Source organism: Sus scrofa, chromosome 11 (genome assembly GCF_000003025.6).
Source record: "Sus scrofa isolate TJ Tabasco breed Duroc chromosome 11, Sscrofa11.1, whole genome shotgun sequence".
Taxonomy (NCBI): Eukaryota; Metazoa; Chordata; class Mammalia; order Artiodactyla; family Suidae; genus Sus; species Sus scrofa.
The window spans coordinates 21,104,336-21,118,617 of NC_010453.5; the positions used below are offsets into that span (position 1 = coordinate 21,104,336).

The window sequence follows — 14,282 nt, forward strand, 5'->3', positions numbered from 1 at the left end:
CCATTCATTTATTTTAGTCTTTCATGATAATAATTTCTTAAATATATAAAGCAAAGAAACAAAATAGAAAAACCACTGAGGACTTATGTATGTAATATAGTGTTATATATGTGACAGGCATTATTTCAATTACTAAGAAGCAAACATTTATTGAGTGTCCATTACATGCTAAAATAAATAATTAAGTATATTTTATATTTAATTCTCTTTACCTCCTGTTTTCTTTCATGTTTCTACTTCTATTTCTCTGTTATTTTTCTATTTTTCAAACATCTATCTAACATTTCTTGCTTAAGTATGCTGATTTCTATTGAGGAAAACATATACCTTGTTATGGAATAAATGCTTATATTCCCCTAAAAAATATATATCGCAGCCCTCATCCCCAAAGTAATGGCATTTAGAAGGGAAGTCTTTTGGGAAGTGATTAGGGTTAGATGATGTCAATGATGGAGCCCTCATGGTGGAACTGGTACCCTTATGAGAAGAGGAATGGATCAGAGATCCCTTTCTGCCTGTATGTGAGGATATAGCAGAAAGACAGCTGTGAAAAAGAGAGCCCTCACCAGGAAACCAATTGGCTGACACCTCTATCTCAGACTGCCCAGCCACCAGAACTGGGAGAAATAAATGTTTATTGTTTAAGCCACTCTACAGTGTTTTGTCATAACAGCCCAAACTGGCTAAGACATACTTAGCTGCCCCCAGTATCTTTAATGTTCCAGGGTAATTGTTGCATTTGTTTCTTTCTTTCTTTCTTTCTTTTTTTTTGTCTTTTGTCTTTTTTGTTGTTGTTGTTGTTGTTGTTGCTATTTCTTGGGCCGCTCCCGCGGCACATGGAGGTTCCCAGGCTAGGGGTTGAATCGGAGCTGTAGCCACCGGCCTACGCCAGAGCCACAGCAACGCCAGATCCGAGCCGCGTCTGCAACCTACACCACAGCTCACGGCAACGCCGGATCGTTAACCCACTGAGCAAGGGCAGGGACCGAACCCGCAACCTCATGGTTCCTAGTCGGATTCGTTAACCACTGCGCCATCATGGGAACTCCTGCATTTGTTTCTTAAGGATCCTAGCATCAGCCGTGTTTAACTGAATGAAACAAGGAACTCTACTGCTGGAAGATCAAACCCCAGCTTATAGTGAAAGGAGGCATTGCTACCAATGGATTAGGTTGTGGTATGTACTGTAAGAGAGTGATAAGGTTCATGGCTAAAGCATCTTCCAGTTGACAGTACTGGTTTCAAGTTGCCTTTTTTTTTCTTTTGGCTGCACCTTTGGCATACGGCAGTTCCAGGGCCCGGGGTCAAATCTGAGCCACAGCTGCAACCCAAGCCGCATACCAGCTGGAGAGAAACGGAAACAACTATACAACCTGCCTGTGTCCCTGGGTTGGATCCGTTTGATACAATGAACACTATTGGGTAAATCGGCAAAATGTGAGTGGGGTCTGTTGATTGGATAGAGTAATGAATCAAAATTAATTTCCTGACTTTGAGGGCTGCTCTGTGGTTATATAGGAGAGTGTCCTTGCTCACAGGGAATATGCACTCAAGTACTCGGGGGTCATGAAGCACAATGCCCGCAGGTGTTCTTTATCCTTTGCTGACAATACTTCTGTAAATTTTAAATCGTTGCAAAATTAAAATATTAAAAAATATGACATTTAAAACTTCGGGGGATAGAGTTAAAATCATGATTATAGGAAAATGTATATCCTTAATCAATAAAGAAGAAAAGGCTGAAAAATCAATGATTCTCATATTTATATATATTTTTTGTCTTTTTGCCTTTTCTAGGGCCGCTCCCGCAACATATGGAGGTTCCCAGGCTAGGGGTCTAATTGGAGCTGCAACTGCCTGCCACAGCTCGCAGCCATGCTGGATCCTTAACCCACTGAGCAAGGCCAGGGATCGAGCCCGCAACCTCATGGTTCCTAGTCGGATTCGTTAACCACTGAGCCATGACGGGAAGTCTGATTCTCATATTCTTATCAAGAAGTTAGAGAAAGAACAGCAAATGGAACCCTCCCAAGAGGAGAAACAATAATAAAGATAGAACAAAAAATTAATAAAATAAAACACATAGAATGGAAAGAGTCAGCAAATCAAAAAGTTGGCTCTTTGAACAGACAAGTAAGGGAATGTTGTCTGAGTTTTTACGTTTTAAATTTTATTGAAGTATAGTTGATTTAAAGAGTTTCTTAAGTCATCCCAGTGAGTGTCCTTGACACACAACGCTGATGAGAACACTTTCCTGTTCTTATTGGCTGTTACGTGTCATCCTTTGTGAAGGATCTGTTGAAGTCTTTTGTCTTGTTTGTTTGTTAATTTACATGAAAGGCAGAAGTCTAGATGTCCACACTATGACTTTGCTCTCTGGTGACACTTTTTTAAAACTGGTGTCAATTTTTAAAATATTGTTCCCAGCAATCATGCTAAATTTACTTGTTAATGGGATTTTTTTTTAAATTTCCTTAATCTTTTCTCCATACACTATATGTTTTCTGCTAATAAATACAGTTTACTTCTTCCTTTTTAATCTTTATGACTTTTTCTTCCTTACGATACTGAAGTGGCTGGAACCTTCATTACAGCGTAGAATAACACCGAATGGCAAATTTCTCTTGCCATGTTCTCAAGCTTATGGGAAAAAGTATTCAATCTGTATTAGTGGTTGTAGATTTTCTTAGACATCTTTTATTTAATTATGAAAGGTTTCTTTTGGAATTCCCTTCATGGCTCAGTGGTTAACAAACCTGACTAGGATCCATGAGGATGAGGTTCAATCCCTGGCCTCGCCTCAGTGGGTTAAGGATCCAGTGTTGCAGTGAGCTGTGGTGTGGGTCCCAGATGCAGCTCGGATCTGGCATTGCTGTTGGCTGTGGCATAAGCTGGCCACAGCTCCAAATGGACCCCTAGCCTGGGAACCTCCATATGCTTCAGGTGGGGCCCTAAAATAGCAAAAAAAAAGAAAAAAGAAAAAAGGTTCCTTTTAACCCTAGTTTACTTAGACTTTTTTTTTTGTTTTAAATCTTTTTTTTTCCTGCTTTTTAGGGCGGTACCCACAGCAATATGGAAATTCCCAAGCTAGGGGGTGAATCAGAGCTATAGCTGCCAGCCTACGCCACCACCACATCAATGCAGGATCTGAGCTGACTCTGTGACCTACACCACAGCTCATGGCAGTGCCAGATCCTTAACCCACTAAACAAGGACAGGGATCAGACCTGAATCCTCATGGGTACTAATTGGGTTCATTACCACTGAGGCGCAATGAGAACTCCTTGCTTTTAAATCTTAAATGGGTATTGAATTTGTCAAGTTTTTGCATCTACTGAGATGATACTGTCGAGAACAAACATTGATTTTCAAGTATGAAAACAACTTCACATTTCTTGGGAAAGCTTTACTTGGTCATGGTACATGGCCCTTCAGTTAAAATTTTTGATATATCTGGATTTGATTTGCTCATATGTTTTGAGGATTTTTGCACTTACATTTACGAAAAAGACTGGCCTGTCATTTTCCTTTCTTGTAATATCCTTGTCTGCCCTTAGTAGGAGAGTTACACAGGCGTCATAAAATGAGTTAGCAGGTGTTCTTCCTCTTCTGCTTTCCGAAGAAGTTGGGGTGCAGTGGCATTATTTCATTATTTCTTCCTTCCGTGTTTGATAGAATCACCACTGAAGTCCTCTGTGCCTGGAGCTTTCTTTGTGTGAAGACTCAATTAAAATTTCAGATTTTGTGGGAGTTCCTTTGAGGTGCAGAAGGTGAAGGATCTGGTGTTGTCACTGCAGCAGCTGGGGTCACTGGTGTGGCACAGGTTTGACCCCTGGCCCAGGAACTTTCACATGCCACGGGCATGACCAAAAAATAAAGACATGAAATAAAATTTCAACTAGATCTTTTAACAAAGGCAAGATTTTCTGATGTTCTGGCTCTTGTTGTGTCTGTCTCAGCACATTGTGTTCTTCACAAACTGTTTCCATTGCATCAGAGTTGTTGCATTTATTGGGAAAATGTTGTTCTTGTTATTTCATTAGTTTCTATTTTAAGGTCTGTAGGAAATGTGCTAATTTCCCATTTTTAAATTTTAAATTTGGTGTTTAGGGTTTTTTTTTTTTCTTAATCATATCATAGATGTAGCAACTTTATTAATTAACAACAGTTACTGATCTGTAGTCTTCTTATAGTATCTTTGTCTTCCTGGGGTATCTGGGTTATAGTGGCATCTTAGTGATCAAAATGTATTTCCCATATGTATTTGGACTTCGTCCATGGCTTGGCTACCAGCTCCCCAAACCCTTGGAATTTCCTGAACAATTAGAGCAATGGCAGCGTCTTTTGTCATAACACGCGTCTCTTGTCGCCAGTTCCTGAAATTGCTTCAGAGCCATAAAAGTGAAATGGGGATCTTGTTATTCCGAACAACCCTCTTTCCACTCCTCCTGGGTTTATGTTCATGAGGTGACTTTTGAAAAGCTCCTAAGAATGGGGGCTGGGTGCCAGAAGACCCAGACATGTGATTAGAACGATTGGAACTTTCCATCCCCCCACCTCTGAAGAGGGGAAGGGCTTGAAGATCCAATTCAGTCATCAACAGCCAATGATTTAATCAATTGCAACTACTAATGAAGCTTTCATAAAACCCAAAAGAGCCGACATGGAGAGCTTCCAGCTTGGCGAACACACGGAGACTGGCATCAGGAGAGAGGCACCTGGAGAGGGTGTGGCGTCTCCGCACTGTTGCTCGTGCCAGGCCCTCTGCCCCTCTTCTTCTGGCTGCTCATCCTCATCCTTTGACATCCTTTGTAACAAAGTGGTGGTCAAGTAAGCGAATGGGTGTCCTGAGTTGGGTGAGCCACTCCAGCAAATTAATGGAGCCCAATGAGGAGGTCATGGGAATTTCTGATTAAACGTCATCAGGAGTTCCCATTGTGGCTCACTGGTTAATGAACCCGACTAGTATCCATGAGGACGAAGGTTCAGTCTTTGGCCTCGATCGGTGGGTTAAGGATCTGGTGTTGCTGTGAGCTGTGGTGTAGGTCGCAGGCATGGCTCAGATCCCGTGTTGCTGTGGCTGTGGCATAGGCCAGCAGCTACAGCTCTGATTCAACCCCTAGCCTGGGAACCTCCATATGTCATGGGTGTGGCCCTAAAACCAAAAAAGTCAGTGGGTCAGAAGTAGAGGTAACAACCTGGTCTTGTGCTTGGCGCCCTGGGTTGGAGGGGGTGGTGGGAACCTCTCATCAGTAGCTGGATGGTCATAATCACAGGTGACAATCTGGACTTGTGATTGGCATGTGAAGTACAGTCTCCCGGGACTGAGCCCTTTACCTGCAGAATCTGATGTGTTTTGTTTGGGGGTGGGGAGATGTTTGTTTTTTAAATTAAATTTTATTGGAATACAATTAACTTACAATGTTGTGTTAGTTTCAGGTGTACAGCAAAGTGAATCAGTTATCCATATGCATCTATCCATTCCCTTTCAGATTCTTTGCCCATATAGGTCTCTGCAGAGGGCTGAATAGATTTCCCTGTGCTGTGCAGTAGGTACTTGTTACTTATCGATTTTGTATAGTACTGTGTAGATGCCAATCCCAAACTCCCGATTTATTTCTCCCCGCCTCCCCGCCCCCTGCCAACATATCCCTACCCCAAACATTTCCCCTTTGGTAACCATGTGTTTGGTTTTGAAATCTTCGAGTCTCTTTCTGTTTTGTAGGTTCTTTTGTATCATTTTTGTAGATTTGTGGAATCTGATGTTATCTCTGGGTAGATAGTGTCAGACGTTGAGTTGAGCTATAGGACACCCAGCTGGTGTCTGAGAATTGTTTGGTGGTATGCGATCCCCTACCACAGTGGCATTGCGTCCAGAATACTATTAGAGGTGTCTCTTCTGCTTTTTGTTTTCTGGATGATTTTGACATGAATAGGCATTTGTTTTTCTTTAAACGTTTAGCAGCATTCACCCATGAAGCCATCCAGTCCCGCACTGTTCTTTGTTGGGCGGTTTTGATTATTTATTCAGTCTCTTTATTTTGTATAGGTCTGCTCAAATTTCTGCTTGTTGTTGTCCGTTTTGGTAATTTGTGTTTTTCTAGAAAATGTTGCATTTTATCTAGGATATTTAATTTTCAGGCATACAGTTGTTTATAGTATTCTTATAAGAAAATACTATCCCTTTTATTTCTGTGAAACCAGTAGTGATATTTCCATTTTTATTTATTTATATCTTGCCCTTTTTTTCTTAGTCTAGCTAAAAATTAACTTCATTAATCTTTTCAAAGAACTAACTTTTGGTTTCATTGATTCTGTTGCTTTTCTACTATTTCATTGCTGTCTGTTCTCATCTTTATTATTTCCTTCTTTATGCTAATTTTGGGTTTAGTCTGCTATTTTATTCAGGTTCCTTAAAGTGTAAAGGTAGGTTATGGATTTGAGATCTTTCTTCTCCACGTAGCCCTTTCCCACAGCATCTCCCATCATCAGCATCTCCCACGCCAATATATTTGTTATAATCAATGGACTAACATTAGTCAATGGACCATCATTATCAACCTAAATCCATAATTTATGTTAGAGTTCAGACTTTGTATTGTTTATTCTATGAGTCTTGACAGTTCTATAATGAAATGTATCCATTTTGACAATACCATACAGAATAATTTCACTGCCCTAAAAATCCCTCTATTCTTCCTACTTGTCCTCCCCGCCCCTCAGTTCACAGCAACCACTGATATACCTACTGTCACCATAGTTTTGCCTTTTCTGGAATGTTTTTTGTTGCTGTTGTTATTCCTTGTTTATTCCATTACTACCTCCTTGGTGTTTAATTTTTTGCAATTTGCCATAGTGATTTCTTTCTATTAACCTTTATGTATATATTAAAAATAGTTTCTGGAGTTCCTGTTGTGGCTCAGTGTAAATGAATCTGACTAGTATCCATGCAGGTTGGATCCCTGGCCTTGATCACTGGGTTAAGGATCCGGTGTTGCTGTGAGCTGTGGTGTAGGTTGCAGATACAGCTCGGATCCAGTGTGGTGGCTGTGATGTAGGCCAGCGGCTGTAGCTCCCACTTGACCCTTAGCCTGGGAACTTCCATATGCCACAGGTGTGGCCCTAAAAAGAAAAAAAAAAAAGTGTCGTAGGAGGGGTTACCATGAAGATTACAATTGGCATCCTAAATTTAAAACAACCTAGTTTGGATTGATACCAAGTTCACTTCAGTAGCTCACAAAATTCTTATTACTACGTAACTCCATCATCTTCCCCACCCCACCCACTTTCTGTTGCTTCTTTGATACCAGGGAGAGTAACTTAAGGTAGGAAACCTAAAGTAAGAATAACTAATGATTCGACAGGAAATTGCCAATAAAAAGATCTAGCATACCTTAAGATTCAGTGCGTTGTGTCCATGTATTTGACAGTTTATTATCGCCAGGTCGGTCATGGCCATTATTGTTTCATATTGAGTTGCCACAATAGTCTTAAAACCTTCACCATGTATGACGTTTTCAATTGGTGATTCTGGTGGTTTTCTAGATTGAAGACTCCCTAAATGAACAAAAGAAACATAAAACTTAAATATGTCGTCACTTAGAGTGAAAGTTAAAAGCTATTTTTGTTATGGTAACAGTAAGTCATCACAAATAGTTTACCTGCACATATCCAATGGAAGAGATACCCCATGGCCTTCACCCACCAAATCTCACTTGGTTCTCTTTGCCAAACTTTTTTTTTTTTTTGCTTTCAAGGACCGCACCTGTGGCACATGGACGTTCCCAGGCTAGGGGTCAAATCAGAGCTGCAGCTACTGGTCTGTGCCACAACCACAGCAACATAGGATCTGAGACGTGTCTGTTACCTACACCGCAGCTCACCCCAATGCTGGATCCTTAACCCACTGTGTGTGGGAACAAGGATCGAACCCGAATTCTCATGGATACTGGTCAGGTTTGTTACTGCTGAGCCACAATAGGAACCCCCAAACTTTTTTTTTTTTTTTAATATTAGATAGCACAGTTGTCTTTCAAAAAGAAAACCATAAGCTCATAGATTTCTACCTGGATAGATTCCACAGTGCCTGAGCCTCTCCCGCCCCCCACCCTGCTGGTTATGGGTGCATATGGAAATTCCTGGCCCAGGGAGTGAATCTAAGAATCTAAGTTGTGGCTACAACCCACGCCTGGCCAGGGATTGAACCCGTGCCTCTGCAGAGACCTGAGCTGCCGCAATCGGATTCTTAACCCATTGTGCCACAGTGGGAACTCCCAATCTGAGTCTTTTTGTACCTTATGTAAAAATATCTTATCTTACTATGAATCACATAAGCGACTTCTTCCTTCACCAAAGGACATCATATAAGCATAACTCAGACAGAGATCACTTCCCAAAGAGCAACCTTGCTTTTTTCCGTAATATCACCTTGATGCATGATTCAGATACCCTGGATGGTTCGTCTCTTCCCTCAGTTTGAAGACCTCACACAGGAAAGGAAAAAAAAAAAAAAAAACCAAAACCCAAACAACTCAGGAGTAGCCAAGCAGCAGCCCCTTACACTTCTGTTATCATGACTCTTGTGGATTTGACTTTTTATCAAAAACAGCCTTTTTTTGATAAAGACTATATATATATATAGTCTTTTCAGGGCTGCACCCACAGCATATGGAGGTTCCCAGGCTAGGGGTAGAGTAAGAGCTGTAGCCACTGGTCTATACCACAGTGACCTACACCACATCTCATGGCAATGCCAGATCCTTAGCCCACTGAGCAAGGCCAGGGATCCAACCTTTGTCCTCATAGATTTGCTTCTGCTGAGCCATGACGGGAAGTCTGAAATACATTTTACATTCCCAGCCATTTTTGCTGCATTACTTGATGCAACATATTCTATAGGCTTAGTGATTCTTTTTTTTTTTTTTTTTTTTTCAATGGAAGCACCCAAAGCATATGGAAGTTCCCAAACTAGGGATTGAATCAGAGCTGTAGCTGCCAGCCTACACCACAGCCACAGCACTGTGGGATCCAAGCCACATCTGTGACCTACACCACAGCTCACGGCAACACCAGATCCTTAACCTACTGATCGAGGCCAGGGATTGAACCTGCATCCTCATGGATCCTAGTCAGGTTCATTAAACGCTGAGCCATGAAGGGAACTCCTGGAGTACATCTTTAAGTTCTTTTTTTTTTTTTTTTTGAGTTTTTTTTTTTGGTTGTTGTTGTTGCTATTTCTTGAGCCGCTCCCGCGGCATATGGAAGTTCCCAGGCTAGGGGTCGAATCAGAGCTGTAGCCACCGGCCTACGCCAGAGCCACAGCAACGCGGGATCCGAGCCGCATCTGCAACCTACACCACAGCTCACGGCAACGCCGGATCGTTAACCCACTGAGCAAGGGCAGGGACCGAACCCGCAACCTCATGGTTCCTAGTCGGATTCGTTAACCACTGCGCCACGACGGGAACTCCATTTTTTTTTTTTTTTTTGAGGTTTTTTTTGTTGTTGTTGTTCAAGTTCTTGTCACAAGAAGAAACTGTGAAGTGAGGGGATGTTAATTTATTGTGATGATTCTTTCACCACATATTCATGTAGCACATCATGAGGTTGTACACCTTAAATTTACACAGTTAGATGTGAATTTTATCTCAGTGAAACGGGGAAAAAGAGGAAGTTTTATGATTGGCGTGTTCTGTGTATAACCTCCCACTAAACAACCTGTTGAATCATTAATTTGTTACATTACTTTTTCTTTTCTAAAATTTTATTTGACTCTGATTTTTAAAAATAGAAATTCCAGGAGCTCCTGTCATTTGACCCCTAGCCTGGGAACCTCCACATGCCGTGGGTGGGGCCCTAGGAAAAGGCAAAAAGACTAAAAGAAAAAAAAAAAAGAAATTCCAGCTCTCTGATAAAAATACTCCAAATTTTTATTTTCTTCAACAGGGTAATCATAGTCACTTTAAAATCGTCTTTTGAAAATGCCAGTATTTGAACCAGTGGTTCTCTTCCTATTGCCTGTTTCTTTCTACTGATTTTCAGACCTTTTAGCCTATTTTTAGGATGCCTCGTGATTTTTAAATTTGTTGCTGGACACTGTGGGTGAACATTTTAAAGGGTCTGGATAATAATACCTGTCTCTACTAAACTTTAGGCTTTCTTCATCAATGCAAAAAGCTATCACTTTGACTTATCAAGGTTGGATTTTGAGTTTTGTAGGCGATAATCTCTCTTAGTTTTGTCCTTTCTCTTAGAACATCATTCTTATTCCTAAGGCACAGGTCTTCAACTGACAGCCCTGTGCGTTTACCAAGGCCCCATCACTTTGGCAGACCTTGAACTCCAGTCATTGTCTCCTGTGCAACTGTCAAAATCCACACTCAATTCCTTAGTATCTCGGCTGATGTTTTCTGCTGTGTTCCTGCACGTGCCCATTTAGACGTCAGCCAAAACCCTTACGGGAGTGTGTATGCAGACATTTAATTCAGTTCTTTTTTCTTGGAGATAATTACCCCTCCAAACCCAGCTGTACTGTCAGCTCTGAGGTCTGAGGGCCACCTCCTCAATCCAGTAAAACTGTCACCTTCTACCTGTGCCCTACTCCCAACATCATAAATGCCCTCGGGCAAAAGCCACAGTAAATGTGCAGCTAATTCAGCTTATTTCAAGGATTGTAGCCACTCAGGTCATGCTCTCAAGGGTCACTCTGCCGTAACGTTAATGGCTCTTTTGTAGATTTGGGGCAGCTTTAATACTTGCTTTTGGTGGGAGAGTTTGTCCAACAGACACAGTTGCAGAAACAGTAAGCAGAAGAAATATATCCATAGGAGTATCAGGTGTTGGAATGATCAGATCCAGATTTTTCAGTGACCTAATGACATTTGCTTACTGTTTCTGCTCATTTTCATTCATTTGGTCTTTCTTTGTGTACCTGACTGTTGTGAATTGTTTACTGCACACTGTATTTGTGAAATTGTTTACAGAAATAATGTGAGATCTAGAAGGATGTAATCTCTCTTTAAAGATGATTTTTCATTTCTGCTAGGTGGCTAAGGTCAAAGCACTTAAAACGGTGCCTGCCACATGGCAAGCAGTTACTCTCACGATTGCGTGTCTCTCTTCCCCACTCAGATTAAGAATACTCCAGATTAAGGGTTCCCCTTGTGGCGCAGCAGAAACAAATCCAACTAGTACCCATGAGGATGCAGGTTCGATCCCTGGCCTTGCTCAATGGGTTAAGGATCTGGCGTTGCCACGAGGTCACAGATATGGCTCGGATCCCGAGTTGCTGTGGCTGTGGCATAGGCCAGGGACTGTAGCTCCCATTTGTCCCCTAGCCTGGGCACTTCCATGTGCTCGGGTGCGGCTCTAAAAAAAGAAAAAAAAAAAAAGTGAAAAAGGATACTCCAGTTTTTCTGTTTCTGAGGACCAAGTTGGATTTATAGCCAACACTTTAAAAATAGTTTCTGAGTAAATAGCTTAAGGAACTGAACATGAGGGCAGACATACGTGTGAATTACACACAGGTAACACACAAAATCACGAATACCATTATGGAAGGGCAATCATGCATACAATTTTTAAAAAGAATTCTGTAAACCTAGCATTTACCTTTACGTGTACCTTGGACGCTTTGCTTTGGGGCACTTTCTACATGATCATATTCTGTTACACGACTTTCTGGGGAAAAAGAATTAAAAATAGGAAAATGTTCAGAACCTTGTGAAAATTCATGTCGAGGGTGTTCTGCCTTCATTATAATTGTTCATCTTTTAATGAATCGGGATTAAATGTGGAAACGTGCCCATGGAGGTATCCATCCGCCTTGGCATTCTGCTTCTAGGGTTCATCTAGACCCCTAGATGAACCCTAGGGGTAACTGTTCATCCTCCCTGCTCCTTTCTCTTAGCTTTTCTGACCCGTTGAATGGCTCTCACTGGCTCCCATCACCACTCTCTGGGTGGAGTTCCCAGTCTGGCCCCGGCAGACTGCAAGGTCAGGAGTCCCGTTATTGCATTCTGCCCCATGTATTAACTGCCCGGGCAAAAAAGCTATCCCACCATTCCATGCTGCAAAGCCCAGGAGGAACGACCTCTTTTTTTTTTTTTTTTTTTTTTTTTTTTTTTTTTTTTTGGTCTTTTTGCCATTCCCGTGGCGTATGGAGATTCCCAGGCTAGGGGTCGAATCAGAGCCATAGCCGCTGGCCTACGCCAGAGCCACAGCAACGCGGGATCCGAGCTGCTTCTGCGACCTACACCACAGCTCATGGCAACACCGGATCCTTGACCCACTGAGCAAGGCCAGGGATCGAACCCACAACCTCATGGTTCCTAGTCGGATTCGCTAACCCCTGAGCCACGACGGGAACTCCAGGAACCACTTTTTTTTTTTTTTTTTCCTTGAATGCCTTCTCTCCCCTGCGCTGTACCTGCCGGGTTATTACAGATGACACTCAGATTGGATTTACCTATCACGGACTGTCTCAGAGGTTTCCTTGGCAAAGTTGGTGTTGGTATGAACATGGGACCTGGAACATGAGTGATACTTAGCGTCACTATAGGACAGTGTCCTAGACGGTCCGGCTGCTGTGTCTCTGCTTTAACAGGTGTCCTCGGTACAGGGATCGGCACTGTTGCGCTTAAACGTAGCAGGGGCTGCTTAAAAGAATAGGTTCTGTTTTGCAAAAGCAGATGCTCGGCATGAACCTCCTGGATGTTGGGAGGAGGCTCTGGAGAAGGGGCACCTGGGCGTTTGGAGAACTCTGAGGAGAGAATCAGAATGTTTTTTAAAATGTCTTCTGATTTTCTGCCACTTTCCATTTTGCTTATTTCTTTTCCGAAAACTCGATGCGAAGCTGAACAGCACCTTGGGAAAAATATGCACCCAGTAGCAGTCTCTGGAATGTGCCAGTCAATCCCCTTAGAAGGTTTTTTGGTTGTCGAAATAGTCGTCACTCTTCTTTGTACATGATGATCAAGAAGGAGATTTTGAATACTGACTGGGGGTTGTGATTGATTTCTCGGAAGGACATCAGGAAAACTAGTTTCAGCTCTTTCCCTTGAAGTGATATTATCTTCAGCGAACCGTACACGTGGTAGCTTAGTTTGACCAATCTCAGCTAAATCCGAAAAAGAAAAAAATAAAGCCCAGTCAGATTATATTTATCAAGGTGTCCTGGGGTAAAACTGTTCATGTCTCAGCATTCATAGCTTTCCTTTATCCACTCATCTTCTCTCACCTTCTAATCATGTTTCTGGGGAGTTCCTGTCATGGGTCAGTGGTTAATGAACCCGACTAGTATCCATGAGGATGCGGGTTCGATCCCTGGCCTTGCTCAGTGGGTTAAGGATCCGGCGTTGCTGTGGTTGTGGCGTAGGCTGGCGGCTACAGCTCCACTTGGACCCCTAGCTTGGGAACCTCCATATGCCGAGCGTGTGGCCCTAAAAAGACAAAATAAAATAGAATAAAGTAAAATAAAAATGTTTCTGTATATATTAATTCAGCTATCAGGGCTTTTGTTTAGCTGACCGCGATAAAGTTTGAGTGAACAACTGGAGAATTGAAAAGGCTAAATTAGATTCGATTTAGAAAGAGGAGGGAGCTACTCTTAGAAGAACAGAATTGATGGAGAAGAGTAGGACATAAAGGATGATTTTTGAGCAGTTGCCACTAAAACTCTGGTCATATAAAAGGGGAAAAATGATTCAGTGGAGTTTGGCTGTTTAGCATTTATCATTATCTCTTCCTCATTTGAAACTTCTTTGAGCAGAAATTTACATTTCTTTTCAATGCCAGATGTCAGACCAAGGTGTCTTGTTTTTTTTTTTTTTTTTGGCTGTTCCCCACCCCTGCCCCGGGACCAGGAATCGAACCTGCACCACAGCAGCAACCCAAGCCACTGTAGTGACAATGCTGGATCCTTAACCAGCTGCACCAGAGGAGAACTTGTCCACAAGGTGCCTTATGAACATGATAACATTGTAATCACAACATACACAAATTTATACTGGTTACGATTCTTTCCTCTCTTAGGTCCAGAAAATGTTCTGTGCCTTCATTCGTAGGGACCTCACTACATTATATTATGCTTTCTCTTGCCAGTGTGCCAGAATGTTAAATGACATTTTTGTCTGTTGCCTCAGTTGAGCACGATAAATGATGAGGACCTCAACATCCTAATGAGAGGGTCATAGATTCATTAAGGCTAGATTTGCAAAGAGATGGCCAAGAGAAGGCCAAGTCTCACCTGTTGTCTGTATATAAGCGATGACTAGAGGTTGATC

General features: G+C 42.0%; 1 protein-coding gene across 1 annotated transcript in view; it reads right to left on the bottom strand.

Moving 5' to 3' along the window:
• Positions 1-14,282, bottom strand: part of LRRC63 (leucine rich repeat containing 63) — a 46,182-nt gene that overhangs the window by 24,906 nt on the left and 6,994 nt on the right. The window contains exons 2-4 of the mRNA XM_021065391.1: positions 12,467-13,144; positions 11,672-11,679; positions 7,394-7,618 (exon numbers count right to left, since the gene is read on the bottom strand). Coding sequence (XP_020921050.1) covers positions 7,394-7,618; positions 11,672-11,679; positions 12,467-13,144 — 911 coding nt within the window. The remainder of the gene's footprint in view (positions 1-7,393; positions 7,619-11,671; positions 11,680-12,466; positions 13,145-14,282) is intronic.